This window comes from Macaca mulatta, chromosome 6, assembly GCF_049350105.2.
Source record: "Macaca mulatta isolate MMU2019108-1 chromosome 6, T2T-MMU8v2.0, whole genome shotgun sequence".
Classification (NCBI taxonomy): domain Eukaryota; kingdom Metazoa; phylum Chordata; class Mammalia; order Primates; family Cercopithecidae; genus Macaca; species Macaca mulatta.
The window spans coordinates 179,640,863-179,667,555 of NC_133411.1; the positions used below are offsets into that span (position 1 = coordinate 179,640,863).

Genomic DNA, 26,693 nt, shown 5'->3' on the forward strand with positions numbered 1-26,693 from the left:
ACAGCAGGTTCAGCAGCTCCATTCTTCCGCAGAGAGCCACTCCATCTGAGGGTGGCTGCGTGTCCACATACGAGGGGACAGGGCTGAGGATGGGGAGAACTCTGGGGATCCAGAAGACCGTGCCTTGCCCGAAAGTCCTGCCTGTAGGCCTGAAGGACTTGCCCTAACGGAGCCTCAACAACTGCCTGGTAAGGAAACTGCTGGCCCCTCCAGGTGCCTGGAGAGAGGAGGGAGGGAGTTCTAAATACAAGCCCTGCTGGAACTGAGGGAGGAGGCAGGTCTGGTCTCTGCTGAACACCTAATGTGTGTCAGGGAGTGCCACTGCAGGACGAGCAGCAGAGCCAAGATTAGAGCCCCTGCTGTCCTCACTGCAGCCACAGTCATTCACTCCTCTGCACCAGCCGGCCAAGACCCAGCAGACACAGGGCACGGGCCGCACCACTTTATCTTCTGGGATTTTCTTAAGGAGGACCCATGGCAATAATGCCTTTCCTCACCTTAACCTGATTCGGGCTCTACTCCTGCTTTCCAACAAATGATTCTGTCTATGCTGAAGTGACAAGGATAGGAAAACAGCGCCTGCACAGGAAGGAAGCTGGAGGTGACAACTGGGAGAGTCACTGTATTTACATGTTAGAAATTCTGGGAATAGAGTAGAAACGGGAGTAGAACCCTGCACGTATTGGAATTACTTCTGCTTCCAGCCTGGGAAGTGTTGAAGAGACATAGAGGCCAAGAGCACGGAGTATGGAGGCCCAGCAGGCCAACCCAGGAAGAGACGGGGGGGACTGGGAGACATTGGGCTGGATTTCTGGTTCAGAAAAAGGCGCCATCAGCTCCCTACGCGACCCTAATGCCCTGTGCCTGACCCTGTCCTTCCTCGGGTGGTGCCAGTTAGCTAACACTCTGAGTGGCACCTGGGGTGTATTAGGAAGAGCTAAGGTTCTGTTAGCCATAGTGGAATCACTGAATTCCCATAGACGACATGGAAGGCAGAGGAGAGTGAAAACGAATGTTTATTGAGTGTTTTCTATTCTCATTTGTCAGATGGGAAAACTGAGACTCTGAGAGGTTAAATGACTCAGGTGTGTCGGAATCCAGAGCTCAAGGTCTCCTCTACAAGTGGAGGTAGGACCTTGGCCAGAGATGCCCTCGGGGCAGAATAATGCATGGGCTACCCCTACTCAGGAGCCTCCTAGGACCTCCTGAGTACCACGTCTCTGCAGATGCAGAAGACCAGGTGGTTTCAGTCAACGTCTGTGTTGCAGCTTTGGGGACAACCCTTAAGACACTGCCCTCTGGTGGCTCAGTACCTCTCCACTAAATGCCCTCCCCCAGCATCTGGACCAGAACTGGTGGCCTGAGCCTCCAGTGGAGGCTAGCCAACACATAAATAGCCACTGTGGCTCTTCTGCCACAGGGGTTGATGGCATCAGCTGCACTTGTCACTTGGGATGTGCTGCGAATCCAACACTCCATCCCCCAGATGGGTTTGGTATAAAAAGGACAAGATTCAAGTGGAATCCAGTTCAGCTTGGGGATGCTGGAGGCCCTCCTCCTAGATGCACGGCAAAGAAAAGGGACTTGGAAAACAGATTTAAATCATGCCACTTAACTGTGTGACCTCAGCCAAATCCCTTTGCAAATCTGAGATTTGACTCTAAAAATTAACACCTACTGGGCCAACAGCCATGAGAATTAAATGAAATTAGGCACCAGACATGGCTTCTAACAATTCATGGGCATTTAGAAGGCTTGTTCCTTCTTCTCTTTTCTTCCCTTATAAAATGAGACGTGTTTAGCAACTTAACCAAGCAAACAGGGTAGGATGGGATTCCATTTCTGGCTCTAGCCTGGGCGAACCTTCTCAGATCACGAGACTCCTTAGAGGAGGTTGAGAGGCCCAGGGCCAAATGTTACATCTTCCTAACAGCAGTTTGGCCATCAGGAAAGCACTATTCAAGAGGAGTCTTGGAACTGAAGACTGGATGGTTCCCCAACTCACTTGATCGAGGGCCGTTTCCCACAGGAGGAGGAGGAAATGAGGAATATGCTGAAATGGAACCATGTTCATTCAGGCCAGACCAGGAGAAAGACACAGACAGCCAAGGGCTGGTGGGAGGAGGCTGATAAGCATGTGGGAGAGAGGCCATGGGCAAACCTCCACATCTCTGTCCAACATTTGGAGGGCCCCCACTCTCCTTTGTCCACCTGGCAAATGCAACACACTCTTCAAGAATCAAAGTATCTTCTCTGTGACTTCCCTTTTGACATTGCCCCATCCTCCCCGCTCTTTTTCATACCAAGTATCCCCTGTCCTCTGCTCCTGTTATAGGATGGCTATAGGGAATGTTCATTTACCGCTCACACATGTCTCTTCCTCACTAGATGGGTGTTCTGGTGTGCCTTTCACATGCCTAGTTCATAGGAGGAGCTCAATAAACCTTTGGAAAATTGAATGAGGCAATGGAGAGCATGGGAGCTGCTCCATGCACCCCCTTAAACTCGATGCTTGGACAGGGAAAGGACAGGGACTAGGGAGATGGACTAAAGGAAGAAAATGTGGATATGATTGTTGGTAGATTTATAATGTTGATTTTATAGCTGGTATTTTCAATGAGTGGAACAAAAGAGCTAACACAACAGAGAATAGAATGATAAGAGTTTACCTGTGTGCAAAACTGTTCTTCCCTGATTTTGTAATAGTAAAAACTTTGGAAATAACAACATTCATGGTAGGAGCTGTGTTCTAGAAATGTTGGTATATTCAGACCATGAGATACCTTGCAGCCATTAGAAAGAATAAGGCGAATTATAGGAACTGACATGGAAGGTGTCACTGATACTGCAACACAGCATGTTTCATGGTGCACTCATTAAAAGGACTTAGGTCAGCTTGCTTAGATGCACTTTTCTGCCCCTCATGTGCTACTTAACCTTGGAAATATTCCTTATCCTCTCTAATCCTCAGTTTTCTCATCTGTAAAATGGGCAGAATGGTAGACCCTACTTCAAAGAGTTGTGAGGATTGTAGATATGCATGGCACAGTTGTAAGCATGCATTAAGTGTTCAATAAATGTTTGCTATAATTATTAAGTAAAAAAAGTAAGCAGCAAAAAAGCATGCTATTGCCCCAATTTTGCTTTTTAATTTTTTTGATACAGAGATATGTATGTATATAAATATATATGTGTATCTGTGGATAAAGCAACTGTTATCAGTAGTTATTTCTGAAATATGAGACAAAAGAGAAGAAATGAGGGGGGTGCTTTTTTTGTTTTTGTTTTTGTTTTTAAATAGACTTCTTTTTTAGAGCAATTTTGAGTCACAGCAAAATTAAGCCTTCCCTACACATAAAACTTTCTTTACTGTCAACATCCCACATCAGAGGGACACATTTGTTTCCATCGATGAATCCATATTAACACATCATTGGGACTTACACTTTTAATTTCTGACTTGTTGCCATTTCTACAATGAGCATGTATTGGTTTTGAAAGTAAAATAATACTAATGAATGGCTGAATCACACCCTAAGCTCCAGAATGGCCAGATTCTAGAAAGTGGCTTATTTCACAGAGGTTGCCACAGAGAAGGTAATCAACCCAGGGCTGCCTGAGAATGGGGGCCTGAGCCTGAGCACCCCCATTCTACTGTCACCAGCATGACAGGTCACAGGCTGGCCTGCCTGGCTGCCCCCTGCTCTCTCAGAGGGAGGCCTGACAGCAGCTCCTGAATCTGAGGAGGCCGGGCCCCTGGGCCATGCCCCACGAATGGTCCTCACGAACACACCAGCTGGAAGGCTTCAGGAGACACAGGGACAAGGTCTAGGAGGTCACAACAGCAGCAAGGATCCTTGGGTCAACTAAGACCCAGGCCCCAGCCTGCTCTGAAGGAAGAGAGTACCCAGGGGAGGCAGCCAGCCCTGGATTCAAAGTCTCCCCTGGCACTCACTAGCATGTGTCCTTCCCATGCACCTGTTTCCTTGTCGTAATAATACAGGGATTAACCCGCCCATTACACAAGGCCACGGTGAGGATGGAGTGAGCTCTGTGGGACAGCATCTAACTCATGACTTCCTGACACTGGAGGCTCTCAGGTTTTTGTTTCCTGTCTACGTTACTGGCCCCACAAGCCGAGACCTAGGGATAAATAAGAGAATGTCTGGCTTGGTCGAGGTGAGTATAGAGTTGAGAGGGTCCTTCCTGGTAAAGCTGGGACAAGGACAGGGCAAGGATAGCCTTGGCTCCTAGCAGATGTGGCCCAGGGGACAAACTGGCTGCCTTTCTGGTGCTAATGAACCACTCTCCACACGAGGTCCCAGTCTTAATTTGGGGTAGATTTAAAACATAATCCTGGGCCGGGCGTAGTGGCCCATGCCTGTAATCCCAGCACTTTGGGAGGCCAAGGCAGATGGATCACTTGAGCTTAGGAGTTCGAGACCAGCCTGGGCAACATGATGAAACCCCATCTCTACCAAAAATACAAAAAAAAATTAGCCGGGTGTGGTGGTACATGCCTGTAGTCCCAGCTACTCAGGAGGCTAAGGTAGGAGCATTGTTGGAGCCCAGGAAGTAAGCCGCAGTGAACCGAGATCATGCCTCTGCACTTCAGCCTGGGTGACAGAGTGAGACCCTGTTTCAAAAAAATAAAAATTAAATTAAAAAAAAAAACCATAATCCTCCAAAATGAAGTCATTCCTGGAGGGAACACAGGGAGAAGGAGCTGTAACCAAAAGGTATGGAAAGAGGCTGCCTCCTATGCATGCTGAGAAAATGCTGCACCGGCCACCCACCAGAGACAGAGGCTGGCCAGGAGCCGGTGAGCCTGTTGCACTGCCTTCCACTTACCTTGCCCCCTCTGTTTCCCAGGTGATTCCTCCTTCAACCCCTCGGTGGGAACAGCTCCTCAACATGAACTACAGCCTCCACTTGGCCTTCGTGTGTCTGAGTCTCTTCACTGAAAGGTGAGCCTTGCTACCCCCAGGATGGCCCCCATCTTGAGTTGCTTTGCATTCAGGCATGTGGTGGGAGGGGCCAGCTCTTCCTACTCACCCACAGCCAGGCAAAACCTGGTCCCCTCACTTCCCTGGAGCACCGAACAATAAAACTTCCCGCCATGTACTCTCTTTACAGAACACAAGCTTCCAATATGGTCATAGATGGATGAACCCTTATGTTTTTAAATAAGACATTTGGAGGGTCCCCAAATTACCATGATATTTTGATCTATTGCAAATGGGTAAAAAATGGAGATACTAACTCAATAGCTGAAAACTAAGAGATTTTTCTGTAGGAATGTCACTGCTGGTACATGGGCACGGCACATACATCCACACACACATGGGCAAACACAAGCTCAAGCGTGTGTACACGTGTGGATTCACACATAAGCAAGCAAATGCAACAAAGTCCATTTCTTTTCCAGGATGTGCATCCAGGGGAATCAGCTCAACGTCGAGGTCGGCAGAAGTGACAAGCTTTCCCTGCCTGGCTTTGAGAACCTCACAGCAGGATATAACAAATTTCTCAGGCCCAATTTTGGTGGTAGGTCATCTTCTGTGTCCAGGACATCAATTCAAAGGGACAAAAACAGAGACAATAAGCAGTGCAGGGTTTCGGGAGGTTTGAGTTGACTCCATTTTCTATCTGCAGCCTGTTAAGGACTGGCAATGATGGATGAGGATGGCTACCAATGATTTTTCACACTGCCTGGAAAAAGGCACCTTGCCTCTCCACCTGCAAGATAAAGCAATGCTCTTCTTCACTGAGGAGGTTGCGAGAGCCTCCTAACAATCACTCACACCCTGTCCTCCCCCTGCCCCCACTTCCAGGGTCACTCTTCAATGAATTCACCGTGTGCCACCAGGCTACCCCACCTGGTCTTCCCCCTCCAGCCTGCCCCCTCTCAGCTGACTCCCCAAACTGCCATCTGGATGCCTCCTGGGTCATTGCCCTGTGTGGAACACCCGTATGTGCCCCAGCATCCTTGCGTAGAGTCCAGGCACACCAGGCCCTTCCCAGTGCAGCCTTTGTCTGCCTGCCGTTCTCATCAGCCTAAGTCCCCGCTCCTTCCCCTCCTACAATGCTCCCCAGTGTACTCTGAATGCTCCCTGACATCCTTGGCCTCCCCTGCCTCTATGCCTTTACAGAGGCTATCTTCCTGGAATTGCTTCTTTAAACTTGGCTCCCTGGGAAAATGCCAATTTTCCATCATGTCTCAGAGCAAAGGCTGCCTTCTCCGAGAAGCCTCCCCTGATTCCTCCAGGCCCCATCTCCTTTCTTCACACTTCCTTGTGAACATGTCTCCAAATCATAGCCATCCCCATTATGCTACAACTGGATTAATGTCTGTCCTGGCTCCAGGCTGCAGCCCTCGAAGGAGTCTATTTCCCTCACTATCTCCCATAGAAGCTCAGTGTGTGACATATAACAAATTGCTGATTAATATCTGTTGAAAGAATAAAGCAAGGAGGAAAGGAGTGAGGCCAACTACACAGCTCTCCATAGCAGAAAGCAACAGAAAGAGCCTTGGCATTGAACAAACCTGAGTTTGGCTCCTAGCTTTCCTGCTTGGCAAGTAGTTTAGCCTTCTGTACCTCAGTTTCCCTTTCTGTAAAATGGGGACATCCCATCTATCTCACCGGGAGGACTGAATGAAGTGAAGTGTGTAAGCCTGAGGCACGGTGCCTACCCCCTCAACAGAGTGTGGGTTAGTTTCATCCCTTCTCCTCCCTGTTCCTCCCCTCAGATGATAAAACTCTGTGGTCTGATCTAGGATTCATGCGGTAGTCCAGATCCTCTGAGCAGCAGATGCCAAGAGCCAGTGACTTCTTCAAGCTATTTAGGCGGACTATGTCTAGGAGGGAGAATGGGGCAGGGGGAGAGGGAAGCTAGGAGAGCTGTCAGACCTGCAGGTCTGGCCCCAGGGAAAGAGAAAGGGAAGGAAGGGAGGTTGGGTGGAAGTGTCTTAGAAGGTAGGGCAGTCCTCGTGTGTTTGGAATGACCACCAGGGAGTCTTTGAGCTACGGCTGCATTCAGAGGAGTCTCCCGTCTGTGTGCCTCCCAGGATCAGGCCACTTTGATATGCCCACTGCGTTCAGTCTGTGGTTGGCCGTGGCCCATGAGAAGTGTGGCCTTGGGGCAAGCATGGTGGTAGATTCCAAAGCACAGCAGCCGGGGCCCTCAGTCAATCACACCTGCTCCGTTGGAGATGGGAGAGATGCATTTTCATTCAGATTTGAGACACAATTAAGATGTGAGATCCTTACATTCAGGAACCTAAAGAGGCTTCAACATCCCCTGGTTTTCCCAGGCCCTACTGAACACGAATGACAAGCATGTGAGTCTGCACGCCTTGGTTAGTGCCACTCAACAATTTCTCTTGCCTCCCAAACCCCAAACAATTAATCCAGAACGCACCCCTTCTTGTTTGCCTACTCACTGGCCAACAAGGTGCAGGGTTCTCCGGCAAGGAGCTCATTCTGAGAACAGGGAGGCTGGGGTGGGCTTAAAGGGATGTGATGCCTCATCCCACCTGGGGTGAAAATGGGGCATGGAGTCTTCAGTTTTAAAAAGGGAACAGTACAACCCCATGCCCCTTGTTTTGTGCCTCTTGGCACTTCACTCCTGAAAATCCCTATACTTGCATGGCAGCCTGGAGGCCCGTGGAGGGCCATTGCTTTCTGTAATATCTGTGCACCCAGTTTCCAGGACCCCAAGGTCCAAAAGAGACAAGACCTTCATAGGATTTCTCAGGGACTGAGCTAGATAAAGCAAAGGTTTGTAAGCAGGTGCTAGTGAACACTACCCAGGAGCCGGCTTTGACCTCGTTCCTAGGAGAAAGCTGCCCTCTGGTGGCACAGCTTGCTTTTATAACTCAAGGGGAAGAAAAGAGCACACTCTGGTCTACTAAAAAAGTCAATTGAGGCAAAGCCTAGACAAAACCGTGTAAAAATAAACTGGACAGAAAGCACAGTGGGACTGGAGCTCTCATGTCTTTTGCATTCTCTGCATTCTTCAGGGAGGGCAACTAACACGGATCTATGGCACTTAAACCAGATGCTGTAACTGTGCCAACCCAACCCTCGATGGCAGGCACTTGTCTTAGTCTGTTTTGTGCTTCTATAACGGAATACCTGAGACTGAGTATTTATAATGAGCAGAAGTTTATTGGCTCACAGTTTTAGAGGCTGAGGAGTCCAATATCAAGGTGCTGGAATTTGGCAAGGGCCTTCTTGCTGTGTCATCAGATGGTGGAAGGAGAGAGGGTAAGAGAGAGGACAGGAGGGGGTTGAACTTGCCCTTTTATGATGGCACCAATTCTACCCCTGAGGCTTAATCACCTCTTAAGGGTCCTACCTCTTAACATTCTTACAATGGCAATTAAATGTCGACATGAGTTTTGGAGGGGACAGATATTTAAACCACAGTGGCTCTAGCACTTTGGGAGGCCGAGGTGGGCAGATCACCTGAAGTCAGGAGTTCGAGACCAGCCTGGTCAACATGGTGAAACCCCGCCGTTATCAAAAATACAAAAATTAGCTGGGCATGGTGGTGGGTGCTATAAGCCCAGCTATTCTGAAGGCTGAGGCAAGAGAATCACTTGAACCCGGGAGGCAGAGGTTGCAGTGAGCCAATATCACACCACAGCACCTCCAGCCTGGGTGACAAGAGGGAGACTCCATCTCAAAAAAAAAAAAAGAAAAGAAAAGAAACCACAGCACAGAGAAATTTGAAACTTGCTCAAGGTCACAAAGCTGTTAGGTGGCCCGAGTGGAATTCAGACACCTGTCTCTGACTCCAGGCTTTTAGTCTCAGAGCTGCACCTTGCTGCCCTGCGAGGCAGAAAGCCACTTAGCACCACACCGCTTCAGCACCTTCCAGGTTCTGCCCTCAAAGATCTCGCCCTTTTCCACCAGATGTTAACATGCAAGTATTGTTTAATTGCGTTGGCTCTAACACTTCATTTCCAAATTCCTACCTATATCCTATGGCTTAGTTTCCTTAGATTAATAAGTAGGTTGCTTTGCCCTGTTCCTACTGATGAGATGTTTTTAAGCTTCTTTTGAATTCCGCCTGGCCTCTTCCTGGTTAATGCATTATCGCAGTCCCCTGAGGCACCCCCGGGAGTTATTTATTGCAAGTGAATGCTATTCCATCTATTAGCCTGGTGAACAAAATTGTCCCTTTTCCAAAATTAGCTAGGATTACGGAAGAGAGGGGGAAGGGAAGGGAAATGCCATTATTGAGTGCCTGCTATTACGTGACTGATGGATGTGATGCTGGGAGATTTGTACAGATAACCAGTAATGAACACCTTCAGGATGTCCGGCTAGGCAGGCACTTCTCTTATACTCGCTATTGCCACTACCCCACAAAGACACTGTCACACGTCTCATGTTTGTGTTTCCATTCTTTCTTGCTTTTTTTTCTTTTTCATCTTAGGAGAACCCGTTCAGATAGCGCTGACTCTGGACATTGCAAGTATCTCTAGCATTTCAGAGAGTAACATGGTAAGTGCTGTTCCTTTGTACTCCACCGAAGTAGTCCCTCTCCGTGTGTTTAATGGGAATATGCTTTCTAGCCACTCAAAAAAAAAAAAAAAATGGCTCACGGCCCTCCTGCATTTGAAATGGCAGAAGTTGGAGTGCTGTCTCCAAACTCAAGACAATGGAAGATTCTTATAGAGCCGATTTTCTGAGTATCAGGAAGAAAATCGGTTCAAGAGCCAGGAGGAGAGAAACCAGGCGATGAAGTGGGTACACTTGGTAATGGATAAAATCTGGGAAAAGGAATAGAAGTGTAGTAGGCAAGCCAGGCCATCACGTGGTCTTTCATAACAGGAGAGACAACCCAAGGAAAACTGACAGCTGGTGCTGACAACGACCCTCTCCCTTAAGAGAACACATTCGAGACAAGGGCAAACTAAAGGCAGTTTGCCAAGAGGGCATGCTGTGCATTCCAGATAAATTGTGGACAACCTGAGCACTTAGCCCACCAAAAAATTCAACCATTTGATGGGGCCTTAGTGATCAGTGCAATGTGAGCTGTCACGCCACATAAGTTAAATTCTCAAACATAGGGCTCCCTTTTGGCAGGGGGAGCTATTATCTCAAATAAATAAGGTGATTTGTTCTCTTATTGCAATATGCCACTACCCCAAGACTAGGGTAACTAGAGTGACTTATCAGTTACCCCAGTCTTGGGGTAGTGGCATATTGCAATTAGAATGGTACCTTTATTCACCAACATCTGTGTACTCTTGCTCTAAGTGGAGGTGGGGAGAGGAATAAACCTTGACCATTTTTCTCCTGTTTGGTGGGGTTTTCTCACCCACCACCCCCATCCATTTCCATACCTTGCCTCCCCGTCCCAGGACTACACAGCCACCATATACCTCCGACAGCGCTGGATGGACCAGCGGCTGGTGTTTGAAGGCAACAAGAGCTTCACTCTGGATGCCCGCCTCGTGGAGTTCCTCTGGGTGCCGGACACTTACATTGTGGAGTCCAAGAAGTCCTTCCTCCATGAAGTCACTGTGGGAAACAGGCTCATCCGCCTCTTCTCCAATGGCACGGTCCTGTACGCCCTCAGGTACGCGGACACCTGTGACCTCAGGGCTGGAGGGCAGCAGCTGGGAGAAAACATGCAGATGTGTCTTGGGTAGTTGTGACCAGAACTTGGATAGCCACTGTGAGGTCCCATGCCTTCTTAGATCCTTGCACCCATAATAGAAGGTCCCTCTCTCCATTCATCATCTACCAAACACCTGCTCTGTGTCAAGCCCCATGCTGGCCACAGGATAGAGCTGAGTAAGGCCTTGCCCTGTCCTCAAGACATGGACATGGAAACAAATGAGGTCCCCAGTGCTGGGGCCCAAGTTGGGGAGTAGGTGAGTGGTTTGGGGGTGATGTTACAAGATTCTGAGCTGTGTCTTAAAGGGTAAAAGGAAGTTAGCAAGGGAAGTAGTAGGGGCAATGGCAAGAGCCAACAGAGAGGTGCATGCAAGGAACTTTCCTTTCATGGGGCTTAGTGGAGCTGTGGCAGCTCCAGAACACAACTGTACTTGTCTGAGTCATGTTTGTAGAGAAAACCAAGTGCAATGCCCCAAAGCATCTGCCACCTGCAGCCATGGGCTCCCCTTTGCCCTCTCCCCAAATTCCTGAAGCTGAAGTTCCTTTCACCCAATTGTTCATGGAGCCGGGTTGGATGCAACAGGACTCATCTCTGCCTGTGCAAAGACTGTGCAAACCTAAAGCTCCCAGAGGCCTTGGGGAGGAGGCCAGGAGCAAAATATTCATGGGGCTGATGTTTAATCTTAAGTAAGAGTCTGAAGTTATAAAACAAGGGTTGAGCTAACCAATAAACTGAATTTCTGGACACACTCAACTGTACTGAGTTTTGCAAAGACCATCTCAAAGCCCAATTCTTGTTTCATGAAACATAATTAGACTTCTCTTTTGACCTCAATTCCAATCATCATTAATGTCCCCCTTCCCCACGTTCCCACAGCACATGTGCATGCATTTGTGTGTGCATTTGTGTCTGTCTATATTATGGCACACAACACAATCAATATTGTGTAAGGATTACAAATAATAAGTGATGTTTTAATAGCCTGGCTCTAGAATCATAAAGATTTGGGTACAATTCCCTGCTGTGTCCCTCAGCAGCTCTGTGACCTTAGGCAAGTTACTTGACTCTCAGAGCCTCAGTTTCAGCAGCAGTAAAATGAGAATTAAAATATTTCCTACCTAGTAGAGCTATTCAAAGGGGTAATGTATGCAAAGCACTCAGCCCAAGGTCTGGCTCACAGTAAGCACTTAGTAAACCACAACTATTGTTAGTCTCTGTCTCCCTAAAGGAGGTATGAGTAAGCATCCTGGAGGTAAGCACCGTTTGGTAATCACCTCCATTTCCCCCAAGTACCTAGCACGGTGCTTAATAAATAAAGGTGCTGAATAAAAATGTATGACAATGAAGAAAAAGGAAGATAGAGGCCTAGTGAATGCAATCTCCACTCTAAGGGCTTAACTGACCTTTAATCGAACATCTCTGGAGGTAAGCCCCCAAACCCACAGTGCCTGGGCCCCCCACTGCCTCTGCATCCTGGAGGAGGCAGGGCCTCATGAGAAGACCACACCCAGGAAACCTGGGCTCCAGTCTCAGTTCTGCCACTCAGAGCCACGTGAGCCTATGCAGGTCCCTACACCTGCTGTCAGGTGGTGACGATACTGACGGTGCACACTGTTCTAGGCCCACCCAGGTCTGTCAGGAAGATGCTAAAGCATCTTGGGCCCATGCATCTGTCTGTTCTGTGATACTGCCAGAAGTTTTGCCCCTTGAATGGCCAGCATTCTAACTTCCTCCACTCTGGACCCAGGTTTTAACCAAGCTTCATGGGCATTCTTTAGCACACAGAACCTCAAGGATGCTTTAGATGCAGGCTCTAACATACATGTTCATTGTAAGAGTTCAAGTGAAAGTCCCCTCTGAGTGGGCCTTGGAAGGGAATGTGAACTTTCTATAGCTTCCTCATAATACTGTTTTTGAATCCACTTTTCTTTCTTAGAATCACAACAACAGTTGCATGTAACATGGATCTGTCTAAATACCCCATGGACACACAGACATGCAAGTTGCAGCTGGAAAGCTGTAAGTATACATCCTACAGACTTCTGAGATGATTTTCCTGGGTTACTTAGGTCTGTGTATTCATGAAAAGTATCTCTTACATAGTGACCTTTGTTTTCTTAATGTTGATTCATTGTGGATTCAGCCCTTCTGACTGTACTTCCAGACAGATTTAGAGACTTCTCAAAGACATGCCTAATATCTTTTGGGGAGAACCATTATGCATTAGTACCAGATATCTCCACCTGTGAGTGGACAAGAAAATCAAAGGAAATGCTTTAATGTAGTTGGTGGTCTAGGTCAGGGGTCAGCAAACAACAGCTGGTGTGCCAAATCCAGCCCATCACCTGTTTCTGCAAAGGAAGTTTTACTGAAGCACAGTCATGCCCATGTACTTACATATTGTCTGTGGCTACTTTTGCACTGCAGTGGCAGAGTCGAGTATTTGTGATAGAGACCAGATGACTCAGAAAGCCTAAAGTGTTAATGTTCTTCTTTGCTGCAGAGTTTTTAACAGGCTCTAATAAGCTACTTCCACGTGAAATTCCAAGAAGGAGTGGCAGCACTCCACAAACGTTTTAAACCATGGAATCCCTTTCATGAGCGTTTTGTGAGACAATCATTTTATTAAAAACATTTTGGCGACAACAAATCGAGACTAGCCCCTGAGACCTAAACTTTTAATATCGAATTTATGCCATCTATCTGGTTACCAACTCTCGAAGGGTCTATGGTTCCAGATGAGTTCTATGACCATGTTCTTTGCCACCCACCCACCCTTACTCTCCCAACATCAAGTCAGCCACGGGTCTCAGTAGAAGCTGATGAAAAAGGTCATGGACTTTTCATCAACGTACTCTTCATTTGTCAGCAAATATGTCCAGGGCTACCTTTTTAGGTCTAGAAAATCACAAAGGCTTTATTTTATTTCTTTTTTCTATGCAAAGCACTGTGATAATAAGAAAAACCTCACTCTCCGTTGCAAAGGAAGTAGAGAGGCTAGTGGAGAAAGACTTCTTGGAGGAGGTAACAAAATGTGTTTTGTGACCTCAATCTGCTGTTGCCCCAGTCTCCTTGACCGAACAACTTTTTTGTTAACAATAATAGTAATAATAATAGTAATAAATGGACTGGGCACAGTGGCTCATGCCTATAATCCCAGCACTTTGGGAGGCCAAGGTGGACAGATCACTTGAGGTCTGGAGTTCAAGACCAGCCTGACCAACATGGTGAAACCCCATCTCTACTAAAAATACAAAAATTAGCCAAGTGTGGTGGTGGGTGCCTGTAATTCCAGCTACTTGGGAGACTGAGGCAGGAGAATCACTTGAACCCAGGAGGTGGAGGTTGCAGTGAGCCAAGATCACGCCACTGCACTCCAGCCTGGGCAACAAGCAAGAACAAGACTCTGTCTCAAACAAAAAAAATGTATATAGTAATAAATATTCTTTTCCCGATAAATACTGTAGCATCCATTTAACAATTGCTTAACCCATGTCTGGCACTGTGCTAGATACCTTCCAAACAATCCTGATATATGTATATATTGTTTTTCCCATCTTGCAGATAGAAAAATTAGGATTTGGCAACTTTCCCAGTGGAAAGTTAAGTAACCACACTGGGACTTGAACCCAGGTAGAATGGCCCCAACGTCCAAAGTTCCCTGAACTCTAATAGCCCTTCCACTGGGCTGGAGAGACACACAGGAAGTTTTTTCCAGTGGCTTGTTTGTGATCTGAGCTGCTTATTTTTCCTGAGTATACCATAAAGTGCTTTTAACCTGTAATATGGGGATAATGAAAATCTTTTAATAACTCCTTTCCAGTTTCTCCAATGTCCATTTATTATCATCATTGTTCCCCAAATTGAGTAACCATGTGACGCTTTTGTTGGACTCCCCAAATCCTGCCAGAATGTTCAACTGAATAGCAACCTGATTACCACACAGTGGTCCCAGACATATCCCTGTGCCAGTTCCCTTGCATTACTTAGGACCAAGACCAGTGTTTGTCCTTTCCTGTGTCAGTTAAGGAAAGTCTTTTTTTCTCATTCTAATACTTTAGTTTTATATATTGTCCCACTAACGTCTCCAGCCAGTCTGGATAGCTGGTGGGTTCCATCTGTCTATCCTCATATAAATACATTCAATTCATCCATTCAACCATTAAATGACTGTTCTATGTGGGCTACTGTGGTAGATGTTTGCAATACACAGATAAAAGCAATGTTCCAGTCTTCGAGAACTCTACAGTCTAATAGAGGGTGTGGGACTTTAAATAATTATGACAGAATGAGTTACAACAATGGAAAGTAATAGGGGGAATCAGAGTTTTCCTAGGTAAAGTGTCACTTGGAATGAGACGTAGGGGATCAGCTGGAATGGACCAAGAGACAAGGAGTGGGACTCAGAATCTACTAAGATGCAGATTATGTGCAAGAGGGAACACAGCAGAAGGAATGGCAAATATGCAAAGCCATCCTTGACATTTATCACTCGTGCTTCCAACTTTTAAAAGAAATTGCTTGATAGATATAAAGCTCTTACAGTCATGCCAGTAAATGGGCATCTAAACTGTCATCTAGGGGTTTGCCTGTGATGAAGAATGAAGTTAATGTGTGATGAATGGACTCCCCAGCATTGTTAAGTAATCTCCATTGTTCCTTAGTAAACCACTCTGAAATGCCCATCAAACTTGGGCACCTGTGATAGGCAAACAACATTGCAGATATGATTTATGAAGGCATCAAGGCAGGGCTTGTGTGTGGAGCAAGAAACTATAGTCAAGCTCTGGAGAGCAGTGGGCACTCCTTACGTAAGGTCACAGTGGGCAACATCTGAGAAGCACAGCCATTATGAAGCAGAAGCCGTTTTTCAGAAGCAGACATTTAATTAAAGACCCAGACAAACAGATTAATTATCTCATTGATTAAATGCATGCAGAACCTTCTTGAAGCAATACAGCTGTTTGCTGGCGGAATAAAACTTGAGGTTATCAAAAAGAGAACTCATTTTCAGTTCCACGTGGAAAAAGCAATTACCTTCCATGTATCATGGCTGGGCTCATCTCAAATCCCAGGAGAGAGATTCTCCTGGAAACCTCAGCCTCTGTTTCACAAAGACCATCCCCAGTGAGTGGAGGCAGCTTTCTCTGAATGTTTATTAGCAGCGTTTGGGTATAGAAACCTCATTATGGGTTTTTTTCCAAGTGCCATCTCTAGAAAAGAACTGATACCATGCCACAGTTTTCCTTATTCACCCAGGGACAGAGAGACCATAATGTAATGATTGTATGTGTTTACTAGTTGTAAAGGCAGAGTGTCCAGGTAGAAACTTGTACTACCCACTTTCATAGATTTTTTTTTTTTTAATGTGGGATGGTAGCCGTATTTAGACAGCTGACTTCAGTACATGTTTGGATGCTTCCAAGGGAAAGACCACAGACAATTTTTACCTGGAAATCTCCTAAGAGTTCATGACTATATTTCTCTTCCCTGGGGAGGGAGAGATAACCCTTGCTAGACAACGGATACCATACTGTGAGACTTAACAAAATGTTAGTTCCAACACCGGCATCACATTTCCCAGTAGCCTTTGAAAATGAAGGCAATAGAGCTTTATGTTTAAGATCACAGGTACTGAAATCACTGGGTTTTGCCATCACTAGCTCTGTGACTCTGGGTGAGTTACTAATGTCTCTGGACCTCAGTTTCCTATCTGTGAAGTGGGACGAATAATAGTATCTGGCTCAGAGTTGTTTTGTAACAGCTTTATTGAGGTATAACTTATATACCATAAAATCCACCCATGTTAATTGTACAATTCAAAGATTTTTAGTACATTTCCAAATAGTGCAACCATCACCACATGCCACTGTTAGAATATTCCCATCACCCCAAAGAGACCCCTGTACCCCTCTGCAGCCACACCTCTTTCCCATCACTAGCTCCCAGGCAACGACTAACCTACTTGCTGTCTGTATGAATGTGTCTTTTCTGGATATTTCATATAAATGGAATCATGCACTATGTGGTTGGTTGGTAGGTTGGTTGGTTGGTTGGTTGGTTGGTTTTGAGGTAGAGTTTTGCTCTTGTTGTCCAGGCTGGAGTGCAATGGTGCAATCTAGGCTCACTGCAACCTCATGTTTTTGAGGTTCACGTATGTTATGGCATGCATTAGTACTTTATTCCTTTTTATTACTGAGTAGCATTCCTTTGTATGCATATGTATATATATTCATGTGAGAGATATATATCACACTTTATTTATTGATTCATCAGTTGATAGACATTTGGTTTCCACCCTTTGGCTACTATGAGTAGTGCTGCTATGAAAACGGTTGTGTGAGACTTTGTGTGGACCTGATTTCATTTATCTTGGACAGATACCTAGGAGTGGAATGCTGGGTCAAATGGTAAATTTATATTTAAGTTTTTAAGAAATTGTTACCGCATTCGTGTTTTCCAAAGTGGTTGTACCATTTCACATTCCCACTAGCTAATGTTCCAGCTTCTCCATGTGCTGGCCTTTGTTATTGTCCATCTTTCTTATTACAGCCATTCTAATGGGTGTGAGGCGTATTATTGTGGTTTTGATTTGCATTTCCCTAACGACTAGTGATGTTGAGTATCTTTTTGTTGGCTTATGAACCGTTCATATATCTTCTCAAAGAGCTATATTGAGGGTTAAGTGAGATGATAATGTTGTAAAGCACTTGGAAATGCAATCACTTATTAAATCATAAGTATTATTATCATCATCACTCATAGACTTTGGGATTGAACTTTCCTAAGATAACTCTTTCTTGCTTGCCTTATTATCCTGAGAAAGTTATGCAACCCCTCTGAATCTGAGAGTTTTCAAGAATAATGTGGGAAAATCATTATAGTGACTCAGTTCCATGGAACAGCATTTATTGAATAATAACATTTCAGGAAAAAAAATAAGCTCTACTATATATAAAAATACATATATACACTATTATATATATTCTATAGATATGAATCAACTACAAGATGCAGTTCAATTTCAGAAAATGTAAAGAAATGTCCATCTTAGAATTGAAGAAATATAGAAATGGCTACCTTGCAAGTTTACAAGAACATTAGTGACATAATGTATAAAGTACTTATAAATGTTCAAAAGGTAACTATTGTTACTATTGTCAACTATATTAATTAAACTGCTTTGAGACTTATCTAACATGCATTTTTACATGCTTTGATAAAGCAAGCTTTTTGTTTTTGCTTTTGTATGTATGCCAATATGGAAATATGAAGAGATCAGTTCTTAAGTCCCTGAAAATATCGTCAGAGCTATTATACAATCTTGAAAGGCAGTCTCTTTGTGTGTTCACAGATATGTGCTTAATAAATGTAATTTAAATAATGAGGGAGGTCACTTCTAATGACTTATCATCCAGCAGGTCTACACAATACCTAACACAGGACAAGCTCTCAATTGACGGCAAATTGTCCTAGCAGGTCACTTCATTCAGAGCAGACATTGCAACTGCACTTGGGAAATCATGCCACGTTCTGCATGGGATTGTCCTTGGGCTTATCACCATGAAGAAGGAACTCATGCTGTCTCCGTATCACAGCAGTTTTCAGACCAGTTCAATCTGTAACACGCTTGCACTGACCAGGGCTCCATTTCATTTGCCAGGGGGCTACGATGGAAATGACGTGGAGTTCACCTGGCTGAGAGGGAACGACTCTGTGCGTGGGCTGGAACACCTGCGGCTTGCTCAGTACACCATAGAGCGATATTTCACCTTAGTCACCAGATCGCAGCAGGAGACAGGTAACTCATGTGACAAACTGTATGAAATAAAAATAAGTGAACTGAGGTATAAGGTTGCTCTCTAAGTCAGAAACAACATCTGCTCACTTTACCTCTTTGGGATGCAGTGGAGAGGGACAGTAGGGTTTGGGCTGAGCAATTCCACCTCCTCCACACCCAGTATTAAAATGGTCCACTGAGGAACAGACCTCTGGACCAGCTCTGAAGCCTTGCACCATGTACCTCCAGATATTTGCTAATGATTGCTCAAATTCCATGCCTCCCTCATGCATAAAATTTATTCATATTTCTAACTGGAACACTGGTTCTTTAGCACTGAAGAATGAAAATAAGAATACAGCTCAAAGATGAAGAAGACAGCAGCAATGCCCAACAAGAGCACGAAAACCCTAATTATTGCAAACGTGGCAGGAAGTATTACTTACTCATTTCATTTACCAGAAATGCATTTCTTTGTCTTTGGTGATTTTACATAGACATGTTTTGAAAGATGTGATGTTATATGTAAGCAGCAGGTATTTTCCTCTCACTTCCTTATGATAATATTAAGAATGCTTATTCTTATCCATATTTGCACCCTTAAAAATTACTGCATATTTTATTTTATTTTATTTTATTTTTTTGAGAATTTGAGACAAAGTCTGTCACCCAGGCTGGAGTGCAGTGGCACGATCTCAGCTCACTGCAACCTTCGCCTCCCAGGCTCAAGTGATTCTTGTGCCTCAGCCTCCTGAGTAGCTGGGATTTCAGGCATGCTCCAGCATGAAAGGCTAATTTTTGTATTTTTGGTAGAGAGGTGGTTTTGCCATGTTGGCCAGGCTGGTCTCGAACTCCTGACCTCAAGTGATCCGCCTGCCTTGGCCTCCCAAAGTGCTGGGATTACAGGCATGAGCCGCTGGGCCCAGCCTACTGTGTATTCTGTGTATTTTAGTTGAACCTAGATGACATTAAAAATATATGTCACACCAAGATCGTGGCTACATGAAAATTAGAAATTAAAGGCTATGTATAGAGAAAAGACTGGAATGGAAGAAAAGGTGATTTTCCCCCTATTTTTCTCATTTTCCAAATTTTTCTTTTCTTTCTTCTTTTATTTATTTACTTATTTTATTTTATTTTATTTTATTTTCTTGAGACAGTGTCTCACTCTAGTGTCACCTAGGCCGGAGTGCAGTGGCACAATCTCAGCTCACTGCAACCTTCACCTCCTGGGCTCAAGTGATCTTCCCACCTCAGTCTCCCTGGTAGCTGGGACTACAGGTGTGTGCCATCACGCCTGGGTAATTTTTTGTATTTTTTGTAGAGACGAGGTTTCATCATGTTCCCAGGCTGGTCTCGAACTCCTGAGCTCCAGCAACCCACCTGCCTTGGCCTCCCAAAGTGCTGGGATTACAGGCATGAGCCACCATGCCTGGCCTTATTTTCCAAATTTTAAGTAATTATCATGTATTATTTTTGTAATGGGCAAATAAATACACTTTATTTTTAAAGACAACTTTGTAAATTAGGGCTATGCTGTCATAGTTTACCAAATCTGGATTCCCAAATTGGGTTCATATTAAAAATGGCTTCAGTTTTCAAAATTATGTAATCTCATGTAGCACATAATGACCCCCTTCAGGTACAAAAGAGGGTCGTTATTTAGTCAAATATTGATTCTAAGGTTTGCTTGTTTGTTTTTAAAATATTGACTTTCAAAATCAAAGAAATAAAGCAGGCAGTGTAGACTGATAAAACATCCCTGGACCAACGGGTGAAAGACCCGGTTTTTATTCTTTCTTCTAACATCAACTCCAGGTCCTTTTCAAATCACTAAAACTCCCTGTGTCTCAATTTAGCCATCAATAAAGTAAAATAATAAGTAATCTCTAGGGTCTCATCAAGCTCTAAAAGTACGTATTTTTATTCTATACTATAATTATCCAGGCATATGTCTGTTGTTTAGCTATTTAATGGCATAATTTCTAATTTCAGGCTTTAATTTGGGGGTCACAGGGGGTTGGAGCAGCTCCCATTCACTATCCTGCTTTTCCCCAATACCAATCTAAGCCAGACTTTTCCTGTTCCCAGAGAATAACTTCTTCATTCATCCATCCACACCAGTGCTGGCCGCTACTGCTCACCTCCCCATAATAGAAGCACAGCAGGAGCAGAGCTTGGGACTCCAACCCATGGACACATGTTTTGTGCTACAGTAGCCTATTTGCCACACAGAATTTTGTTAATGATAGCTCTCTAACACATGCCTTTCCCACATCTAGAATACAGTGTTTCCTAAGGATGGCCCTGAAGTAGTATAAAACCTGGGGTGCCTCTGAAATCATCAAAAATTCACTTAAATTTAATAGGTCCATTAGGTCTATTCCATAGTATTCCTTGAGAAACAGATGGTCACAGGTAATCTTCATTAAATGGGTATTTATTGAACAACTACTTTGTGAGTGCAGAACTGAAAGATTCAGTGTTTGCCCCCAAGGGACTCACTGTCTAGTGAGGCAGACGTCAAGAAAACCAGTATTGATTGCACTGCTGTAGGAATACTGTGATACAGAAAAGCCCAAGATGGACATGAGGCAGAGCAGTGCCCCTATAAATCCCATTCAATGCAACAGCAATGTCTCCTGCGGAAATCATAATGACAGTTCATACAGAACCAGATTTTGATCAATGACAGAGGGCTTAATGTACATATAGTTAAGTTAAGCATCCCATAAAGAAACCACTTGCTACATGAACAGACACAATTTCCTATCCGTTGTTTACCCTTTCAGGAAATTACACTAGATTGATCTTACAATTTGAGCTTCGGAGGAATGTTCTGTATTTCATTTTGGAAACCTACGTTCCTTCCACTTTCCTGGTGGTGTTGTCCTGGGTTTCATTTTGGATCTCCCTCGATTCAGTCCCTGCAAGAACCTGCATTGGTAAGCAGCTCTCACAGGAGATTTCTAAGAACTGGCTTGTCAGGTACTTGCTTTTTTTTCCTTTTACCATTGTCTTCATTAATATTCCTAAGGCAGTTCCAACAGTTGTTTTCTTGGGAGATTCTTTTGCAGAGAAAGAGAGAGAGACAGAAAGAGACTACTTTAGGAGTGTGGGTTTGTTGTTGTTGTTGTCTGGATGGTTGGTTTTTTTTTTTTTTTTTTTTTTGGAGACGGAATTTCACTCTTGTCGCCCAGGTTGGAGTGGAGTGGCGTGATCTCGGCTCACTGCAACCTCAGCCTTCCAGGCTCAAGCGACTCTCCTGCCTTAGAATCCCAGGTAGCTGAGAATACAGGCATGTGCCATCATGCCTGACTTATTTTTGTATTTTTAGTAGAGATGGGGTTTCACCATGCTGCCCAGGCTGGTCCTGAACTCCTGACCTCAAGTGATCTGCACACCTTGGCCTCCCAAAGTGCTGGGATTACAGGTGTAAGCCACCATGCCGTGCCAGGAGTGGTGCATTTTTAAACTTAAGTTTTACAGTGACAAGTAAGCAATCATTGTGCTTAGATGGTCTATTGTCAGTTCTTTTGCATACTGATCACCCCCTCCCAGGAGAAGACAGAACGTGAAACATTTAAAAAAACACATCACTCATATCTGTACAAAATGGACAAATCAACCCTGTTCTAGAAGGTCACAGACTTTTCAAAATGAGATGCATTCCATTTCTGGGTCTTGTCCTCACCCTGCCAATTCTCAAACGGGGACACTCTGCCAGGCTATGGTGGAGGGCTAACCAGTCACTTTGTAGGAACGTCCCCTGCCTGTTTTCCCAGGAGTGACGACTGTGTTATCAATGACCACACTGATGATCGGGTCCCGCACTTCTCTTCCCAACACCAACTGCTTCATAAAGGCCATCGATGTGTACCTGGGGATCTGCTTTAGCTTCGTGTTTGGGGCCTTGCTGGAATACGCAGTTGCTCACTACAGTTCCTTACAGCAGATGGCAGCCAAAGATAGGGTAAGAGTCTTGAGGGCCCTGTGTATGATCCATCACTGGTGCCAAGTGCTGGTCTGTAGACATGGGCTGGACCTGGCTCCTATCCCCACCCCACCCCACCCCCAGTGATTCCCTGTGCTCCAGAGAGTCTTATCCTTGTTCAGGTGGGAGCAGCTGGAAGTCATGGTGCTCCTTGAAAAAGACCATTCTTTTCACCAAATACAATGAGATATTAATATGTTTAATTTTCCGGAAGAAAATATGTTATCTGTATGCAGCATAAAATCACAACCACAGGAGCAAGCATCCACGAAGAATCCGATATGAAACAAAGCATGAGCAGCTGCCTGCAAGTTTCACATTAATATATATTTACTTAAAATGTAATTCTTTGGTTGTATTATTGTATTCTTAAATTATACAAGTAATGCTTTACTAAAAATGTATGGAAATATTAGATTGTGACAAATTTCTTGGTTAGCATATTTTTCTGCTAATTGAGAAAAACTGTCATTATTTGGTTTAGCAGTGGAACACTGTAGTCCAGCTCTCTAAATAATAATAATAGTCATTATTTATCAAGCATTTACATGTGCCAGACACAGTAACAAGCCTTTTGCAAATATTATATTATTGTAAATGCTCATAACAACCCAATGAGGTTATCTCCCTTTTAAAATTTATGAAACCTGATAACAAGAAGGGAAAGAGACTTACTGCAGGGGATATAGATACTAAGAGGTAGAGCTGGGATTCCAACCTAAACCTACTTGGTTCCAAAGCCTGGCACTTATCCGCTATTCTCACTTACAGTGAGCATTGGACCATACTCTTAACTATCACTCTTTACAGGCCCTTGGACCCCTAGTGTTATTTGGAAGCCAAATTTGATAGATAATGGCCTACTAAAGTTCATACTAAGAAGCAAGAAAATGATAGGGATCTAGTTCAGAAGAAGTGTCCACCTTTAGCAAAGTGCTAGGACCACAAAGGGTATAATCGTGAAGAATGAGGAATCAAAATGACCCAAAGGTCCAGTTGCTTTTTCCCTTGTGTTTGGCTACAGTGAGTAATGTTTCACAATCATGTCATCCAAGAACCAAAGGCCAATGACCATGTGTGCCAGCCAAAGAGAAGATGGCTTTCATTTATTTTGTTCTCTTAGGCTTCCTTATGAGGAAAGAAGGAAGCTGAATTACCGCCCCCCCCAAAAAAAAATCTGGATTTGCTAGATTGGCAAAATGGGGATTGGTGAAATACTGACAGCCTCCTCTGAAGACACCAGAAAGACCTTATTTTGCTGTGTGTGTGATAATCACTGCACTATGGAGTGATCGCTGTGTCCTAAACATCCATCAACATCTCCTTTAGTTCATCCAACAACACAATGAAATGAGCAGCATTGTTATCCCAGTTCTACTCTTGAGAAATCTACCACTCATTGATGTGGCAAATTTCTCAAGAGTAAAATTGGGATAATAATGGTACTCATTTCATTGTCCTACACAGTGACATGGTAACTCCCATAAGACCCCACACCTAGCAAGTGGCCTGGCCAAGGATCCAAAGCACACTCTGCCTTCACTACACTCCCACATTCCTGGGAGTTGACCCCAGCCATGTTGGAGAATGGCAACTCCTTGCAATGGCAGGGAGCATCACTCTTTCTGCTTTTGTGGCAAAGCCTTTAAGACACAGCTGATTTCTATTATCTCTCATAATCAGTTACTCCCTTCTCCCTGGAGCAGAATTGAAGTCATCAAACACCTACCAGATGCTTTCCATTTATTACCATTTAATCTTCCCATCAGTCTCAAGATGGCAATACCAATCACCATTTGGCAGGTGAGGAAATTGAGTCTTAGAGGGATTGAGGTGACTAAAGTTTCACAATAGTGAAAGGCCGAATGGAATTTGAACCCACGTCCACTAACTTCAAAGCCTGAGTATTTCGCATCTGGCACACTGCTCAGGATATCTACAGTGGGCCATGGTTACTCCTCCTGTTATATGTGCTGGTGACTTACAAATAGGTATCTCCAAACAGGGTAACAGCACTCCAAGCCTGGCTTATTGGCCAGTTTCTGAAGCACTCAATGCCACTCTCTATTAAGCCTAATTATTCAATCCTTGGGCCTCTAAATTTTTATTAGCTCATTACCTACTTATTTATTTTGCTAAGTCAAGTCTTTTAAGCTAACTGCATTGTCTATGAACTAGGGGACAACAAAGGAAGTGGAAGAAGTCAGTATTACTAACATCATCAACAGCTCCATCTCCAGCTTTAAACGGAAGATCAGCTTTGCCAGCATTGAAATTTCCAGTGACAATGTTGACTACAGTGACTTGACAATGAAAACCAGCGACAAGTTCAAGTTTGTCTTCCGAGAAAAGATGGGCAGGATTGTTGATTATTTCACAATTCAAAACCCCAGTAATGTTGATCGCTATTCCAAACTACTGTTTCCTTTGATTTTTATGCTAGCCAATGTATTTTACTGGGCATACTACATGTATTTTTGAGTCGATGTTAAATTTCTTGCATGCCATAGGTCTTCAACAGGACAAGATAATGATGTAAATGGTATTTTAGGTCAAGTGTGCACCCACATCCAATGGTGCTACAAGTGACTAAAATAATATTTGAGCCTTTCTGCTCAAAGAATGAACCCCCAACCATTATTCTAAGCTGTGTAGAAGTCCTAGCATTACAGGATCTTGTAATAGAAATATCAGTCCATTCCTCTTTCATCTTAATCAAGCACATCCCCATGGAGCCCAAGATTACAAATGTACTTAGGGCTGTTTACTCGGTGGCTCCCTGGTTTGCATTTACCTCATATAAAGAATGGGAAGGAGACTATTGGGTAACCCTCAAGTGTCAGAAGTTGTTTCTAAAGTAATCATACATGTTTTACTAAAGCTCTGCAGTGCTTATAAAATACATTGCTGCCTATTTAGGGAGTAACATTTTCTAGTTTTTGTTTCTGGTTAAAATGAAATATGGGCTTATGTCAATTCATTGGAAGTCAATGCACTAACTCAATACCAAGATGAGTTTTTAAATAATGAATATTACTTAATACCACAACAGAATTATCCCCAAATTCCAGCAAGTCCTATCACTGAAAATTCAAACTTAAGTGAAGAAAAAGTGAGTAGATCAATAATCTAAACAAATTCCTTGGTTCTAAGGTACAATGGATTCCCCACACTGGAAGGACTGTGAGGCTTTATTCCCCCACTACACATATCTTATCATTTTATTATTATACACACATCCATCCTAAACAACATCCACCCTAAACAATACTAAAGCCCCTTTCCCACACATGGATGGAAATGGAAGTTTTTTTTTTTTAACTTGTTCTAGAAGTCTTAATATGGGCTGTTGCCATGAAGGCTTGTAGAATTGAGTCCATTTTCTAGCTGCCTTTATTCACGTACTGATGGGGTACTAAAAGTGCTGGGTTGACTCGGAGAGTCGCTGTCATTCTGTCATTGCTGCTACTCTAACACTGAGCAACACTTTCCTGGGGGCAGATCCCCTATATCATTCCAAGAGGAGCATTCATCCCTTTGCTCTAATGATCAGGAATGATGCTTATTAGAAAACAAACTGCATGACCCAGGAACGAGTGGCTTAGCTTAAGTAAACTTGACTTTGCTCGGATCCCGGATCCTTCCAGCTGGTCTACTCTGAGTGGCTTATCCTGCATGAGCAGGAGCATGCTGGCCCTGAGTACTGAACTTTCTGAGTAACAGTGAGATACGTTACAGAACCTGTGTTCAGGTTGCGGGTGAGCTGTCCTCTCCAAATCCAGCCAGAGATGCACATTCCTTGGCCAGGCTCAGCCAACAGTACCAAAAGTGATTTTTTGAGAGTGCCAGGGTGAAGGCTTCCAGTTCAGCCTCAGTTATTTTAGACAATCTCGCCATCTTTAATTTCTTAGCTTCCTGTTCTAATAAATGCATGGCTTTAGCTTTCCTGTCAGAAATAAACCATGGCTCTAAAAGATGATTTCTCTTCTGTAACTCCCTATAGCCGCAGGTTCTCATTCTTTTTCCCATTATACTTCTCACGATTCAGTTTCTGTGAGTTTGATCACCTGATTTTTTAACAAAATGTTTCTAATGGGAATGGGTGGGGGTGCTGGTGAAAAGAGGTGAAATGTGGTTGTATGAGCCAATCATATTTGTGATTTTTTAAAAACAAGTTTAAAAGGAAATATCTGTTCTGAAACCCCATTTAAGCATTATATGAAAACAATGATAAAGATGTGAAACTGTGAAATAAATATACCATATTAGCTACCTACCAAA

At 44.1% G+C, this 26,693-nt stretch overlaps 1 protein-coding gene across 7 annotated transcripts; it reads left to right on the forward strand.

The window, feature by feature from the left end:
* On the forward strand, window positions 1-26,693 carry GABRP (gamma-aminobutyric acid type A receptor subunit pi). 7 transcript variants are annotated; one of them, XM_077937441.1, is made up of 13 exons: window positions 1-188; window positions 1,048-1,128; window positions 4,004-4,179; window positions 4,873-4,967; window positions 5,429-5,547; window positions 9,448-9,515; window positions 10,379-10,596; window positions 12,575-12,657; window positions 18,302-18,439; window positions 21,211-21,363; window positions 22,204-22,391; window positions 24,096-24,215; window positions 24,591-26,693. In XM_077937441.1, the coding sequence occupies exons 2-13, from the start codon at window positions 1,077-1,079 to the stop codon at window positions 24,891-24,893; spliced, it is 1,713 nt and encodes a 570-aa protein (XP_077793567.1). In that variant the 5' UTR covers window positions 1-188; window positions 1,048-1,076; the 3' UTR covers window positions 24,894-26,693. The 7 variants fall into 7 exon arrangements, with proteins under 7 accessions (XP_077793567.1, XP_077793571.1, XP_077793569.1 ...); XM_077937445.1 differs by lacking the exon at window positions 4,004-4,179; XM_077937443.1 differs by lacking the exon at window positions 1,048-1,128.

Coding starts and splice junctions, on each gene's coding strand:
- GABRP (XM_077937441.1), top strand. CDS start 1,077: ATGACTCAGGTGTGTCGGAATCCAGAGCTCAAGGTCTCCTCTACAAGT. Junction 1,129..4,003: donor GGTCTCCTCTACAAGTGGAG/GTAGGACCTTGG, acceptor GTAATAATACAG/GGATTAACCCGCCCATTACA. Junction 12,658..18,301: donor CAAGTTGCAGCTGGAAAGCT/GTAAGTATACAT, acceptor TTCATTTGCCAG/GGGGCTACGATGGAAATGAC.